The sequence below is a fragment of the Rhincodon typus genome, chromosome 31, assembly GCF_021869965.1.
Source record: "Rhincodon typus isolate 14 chromosome 31, sRhiTyp1.1, whole genome shotgun sequence".
In the NCBI taxonomy this organism is placed as follows: domain Eukaryota; kingdom Metazoa; phylum Chordata; class Chondrichthyes; order Orectolobiformes; family Rhincodontidae; genus Rhincodon; species Rhincodon typus.
The window spans coordinates 24,296,914-24,302,192 of NC_063362.1; the positions used below are offsets into that span (position 1 = coordinate 24,296,914).

Here is a 5,279-nt window from a genome sequence, read left to right on the forward strand (position 1 = left end):
TGACACATCTAACAACTAATCTGTCATCCAAAACTGTGACATCAACAAAAAGCAATCCAACAACAACACACATATCACCAACAACTAAGACTTCATCAGAAGGATACCCACCGTCAACACAAGTGTCAGCAGAAACACAGACTTCATCAGAGACCCATTCAACAATGAAAGGATTGTCATCAGTTGTATCGTCCTCAGCTAAAACCCATTCATCTGCACAACCATCATCAGTGACTCCTTCCACAGCTAAATCCACTTCACCAACATCACAACTCTCATCAATAACCCCATCATCTTCAGATACCCGTGGTACACATACCCAAAGATCAGTAATAACTGGGTCTACATCAGAAATGTACCCTACAGGAACTCAAGTGTCCCCAGTAATAATATCCTCTTCAGAGACAACTGCACAAACATCATCATTTGAAATGTACTCATCTCAAATCCACTCAACATCACAAGGTTCATTAGAATCTGCTTCCACGTTAGACAGGGGTTCAACTTCCGCACAGTTATCATCAATAACTGGCTCTTCAACAAAAACAAGTCAAGCAACTGTACATTTATCTTCGATCTCAAATCATTCAGCTGTAACCCAACAAAGTAACACAGTCTCATTGGTAACAAGGTCTCTGTCAGGCAGCCAGTCAACAATGTCACAAATATCATCAACAACAGAATCTTCATCTGAATTATCCCCTGCATCAACACAACTGACAGCAGTAACGCTGAATTCATCCGCAACCCATCCAACCACAGTGACAACATTGTCACTTACACCATACTCATCAGAAACCCATTCGTCAGCACAGAGTACATTAATAAATTCTTCAACATCACAAACCAATCCAACAACATTAAAGTTGTCATCCATAACTGGGTCCTCTTCACAAACCCATCCAACAGTGTCACACATATCATCATTAACTGAGTCGTCATCAGAAACCAGTCCCGGATTATCACAAATAATCTCCATGGGGCAATCTTCATGGGAATCACATCCAACGAACAATCCAGTAACAGGAATGACACAATCATCATCAAACAGCCGGACAACTATCATGCAAATATCATCCAGCACTGAGGCAACAGTGGAAACCACTTCAAGAGAAGCACCAGCGTCACCAGTAACTGAGACATCATCAGTGATACATCCAAAAACAAGTAACCAGTCATTCAAAACTGTGTCATCATTAAAAAGCAATCCAACAATGACGCAATTATCATCCAATAATGAGTCCCCTGAACAACTCACTTCAAGGGAAGTACTCATGTCCCCAGTAGCAGAGACGTCATCAGTGACACATCCAACAACAACTAACGCGTCATTCAAAACTGTGCCATTATCAGAAAGCAATGCAACAATCACTAAACGATCATCAATAACTAAGACTTCATCAGAACTATCTCCCTCAACAATACAGGGATCAACAGTGACTCAGAGTTCATCACAGACACATTCAACAGGAAAAGAATTGTCATCAATAGCATCATCCTCAGTAGAAACCTATTCATCTGCACAGACATCATCAGTGTTTCCGTCAACACCAGAATCCAAGTTATCAACATCACAATTCTCATCAACAACGGAGTTGTCTTCAAATCTCCATGGTACACACAATCAAAAATCATCAATAACTGAAACATCATCAGAAATGTATCCTACAGCAACACAAATGTCAACATCAGAAAACCATTTGTCAGCACACAGTACATCAAAACTTTCGTTAACATCAGAAAGCAATCCAACAACAGAGCACGTAACTTCCATAACTGGGCCTTCTTCAGAATCCCATCCAGTAGTGACACAAGCATCGTCAATAACTGAGACCACATCAAAGGTCACTCAGGAGTCATCGCAATTAACCTCTTCAGGACAATCTTCATCTGAATCTCATTCGGGAAACATTGCAGTAACACTAATGACGCAATCATCATCAGAAAGCCGGCCAACAGTGACACAGTTATCATCTAGCCCTGAGTCAACAGCGGAAACCAATTCTAGCAAAACACTAGTATCATCGGCACCTGAGACATCATCAGTAACGCATTCAAAAACAGGAAACATGTCTTTCAAAACGGTGACATCAACAGAAAGTAGTACAAAAATGACACAAGTACCATACAGCGCTGAGTCAACAGCAGAAACCACTTCAAGTGAAGCACTACTGTCACCAGTGACTGGTACTTCGTCTGTGACCGATCCAACAACTAACCTGTCACTCAAAACTGGATCAACAACAGAAAGCAATCCAACAATCATACAAGTATCATCGACAACTATGACTTCATCAGAAGGATATCCACCATCAACACAGGGGTCAACAGTGATACAGCCTTCATCACAGACCCATTCATCAGGAAAAGAATTGTCATCAGTAGTGTTGTCCTCAGTAGAAACCTATTCATCTGCACAGACGGCATCAGTGACTCCGTCAACACCAGAATCCAAGTTATCAACATTGCAACTCTCATCAACAACTGAGTCATCTTCAAATCTCCATGGTACACACAACCAAAAATCATCAATAACTGAAACATCATCAGAAATGTATTATACATCAAAATTTTCTTCAAAATCAGAAAGCAATCCAACGACAGCACATGTGTCTTCCATCACTGGGCCTTCTTCAGAATCCCATCCAGTAGTGACACAAGCATCGTCAATAACTGAGACCCTATTCGAGACCACTCAGGGATCATCAAAATTCACCTCTTCAGGACAATCTTCATCTGAATCTCATTCTGGAAACACTGCAGAAACACAGATGACGCAATCACCTGCAGAAACCAGGCCTACAATGACAGAATTCACCTCCAGCACTGTGTCAACAGCAGAAACCACTTCAAGACAAGCACTAGTGTCACCAGTGACTCAGACTTCATCAGTGACACATTCAGCAAATAACGTGTCTTACAAAACTGTGCCATCAACAGAAAGCAATCCAACAATCACACAAGTATCATCAATAACTAAGACTTCATCAGAAATATCTCCCTCAACAACACAGGGGTCAACAGTGACACAGATTTCATACCAGACCCATTCAACAGGAAAAGAATTGTTATCAATAGCATCATCCTCAGCTGCAACCCATTCATCTGCACAGACATTATCAGTGTTTCCGCCAACACCAGAATCCAAGTTATCAACACCACAACTGTCATCAACAACTGAGTCGTCCTCGGAACTCCATGGTACACACAACCAAAAATCATCAATGACTGAAACATCATCAGAAACGTATCCTACAGCAACACAAATGTCAACATCAGAGAACCATTTGTCAGCACACAGTACGTCAACACTTTCTTCAACATCAGAAAGCAATTCAACACCAGCGCATGTATCTTCCATAAATGGGTCTTCATCCGAATCCCATCCAATAGTGACACAAGCATCGTCAATAACTGAGACGCCATTCGAGACCACTCAGGGATCATCACAATTCACCTCTTCAGGACAATCTTCATCTGAATCTCATTTGGGAAACACTGCAAAAACATGGATGACGCAATCATCATCAGAAACCCGGCCAACAATGACAGAATTCACATCCAGCACTGTGTCATCAGCAGGAAAAACTTCAAGAGAAGGACTAGTGTCACCAGTGACTCAGATTTCATCAGTGACATATTCAACAACTGACGTGTCATCGAAAACTGTGCCATCATCAGACAGCAATCCAACAATAACACACGTATCACTAATAACTAAGACTTCATCAGAAGGATATCCACTATCAACACAAGTGTCAGCAGAAACACAGACTTCATCAGAGACCCATTCAACAATGAAAGGATTGTCATCAGTAGTATCATCCTCAGCTAAAACACATTCATCTGCACAACCATCATCAGTGACTCCTTCCACAGCCAAATCCAGTTCACCAACATCACAAATCTCATCAATAACCCCATCATCTTCAGAAATCCAAGGGAGACATACGCAAAGATCAGTCAGAACTGGGACTACATCAGAAATGTATTCCACAGCAACAGAAATGTCAACATCAGAAAACCATTTGTCAGCACATAGTGCATCAACACTTCCTTCAACATCAGAAAGCAATCCAACAACAGGGCACATATCTTCCATAACTGGGTCTTCTTCAGAAACCCATCCAGTAGTGAGACAAGTATCGTCAATAACTGGGAACCCATCAGGGACCACTCAGGAGTCATCGCAAATAACCTCTTCTGGACAATCTTCATCTGAATCTGAATTGGGAAACAGCGCAGTAACACTGATGACGCAATCATCATCAGAAAGCCAGACAACAGTGACACAGTTATCATCTAGCACTGAGTCAATAGCAGAAACCACTTCTAGCAAAACACTAGTATCATCAGCAACTGAGACATCATCAGTAATGCATCCAAAAACAAGTAACGTATCTTTCAAAACATTGACATCAACAGAAAGTAGTCCAACAATGAGACAATACTCATCCAGCACTGAGTCAACAGCAGAAACCGCTTCAAGTGAAGCACGAGTGTCACCAGTGACTGAGACTTCATCAGTGACGCATCCAAAAAGTAACATGTCATCCAAAACTGTGCCATCATCAGAAAGCAATCCAACAATAACACACGTATCACTGATAACTAAGACTTCAACAGAAGGATATCCACTATCAACACAAGTGTCAGCAGAAACACAAACTTCATCAGAGACCCATTCAACAATGAAAGGATTGTCATCAGTAGTATCATCCTCAGCTAAAAGCCATTCATCTGCACAACCATCATCAGTGACTCCATCCACAGCTAAATCCAGTTCACCAACATCACAACTCTCATCAATAACCCCATCATCTTCAGAAATCCACGGTACACATACCCAAAGACCATTCAGAACTGGTAGTACATCAGAAACGTATCCGACAGCAACAGAAATGTCAACATCAGAAAACCATTTGTCAGCACACAGTACATCAACACTTTCTTCAACATCAGAAAGCAATCCAACAGCGCATGAATTTTCCATAACTGGGCCTTCTTCAGAAGCCCATCCAGTAGTGACACAAGTATCGTCAATAACTGAGACCCCATCAAAGGTCACTCAGGAGTCATCACAATTAACCTCTTCAGGACAGTCTTCATCTGAATCTCATTCGGGAAACACTGCAGTAACACTGATGACGCAATCATCATCAGAAAGCCGGCCAACAATGACACCATTCTCAAGCAGCACTGTGTCAACAGCAGAAATCACTTCAGGACAAGCACTAGTGTCACCAGTGACTGAGACTTCGTCAATGACACATTCAACA

At 41.6% G+C, this 5,279-nt stretch overlaps 1 protein-coding gene across 1 annotated transcript in view; it reads left to right on the top strand.

Moving 5' to 3' along the window:
* The window catches only part of LOC125486632 (mucin-3A-like), a 9,145-nt gene extending 5,727 nt beyond the window's left edge, over positions 1–3,418 (top strand). The window contains exons 3-4 of the mRNA XM_048614898.1: positions 1,052–3,247; positions 3,328–3,418. Coding sequence (XP_048470855.1) covers positions 1,052–3,247; positions 3,328–3,418 — 2,287 coding nt within the window. The remainder of the gene's footprint in view (positions 1–1,051; positions 3,248–3,327) is intronic.
* The last annotated feature ends 1,861 nt before the right edge of the window (positions 3,419–5,279 follow it).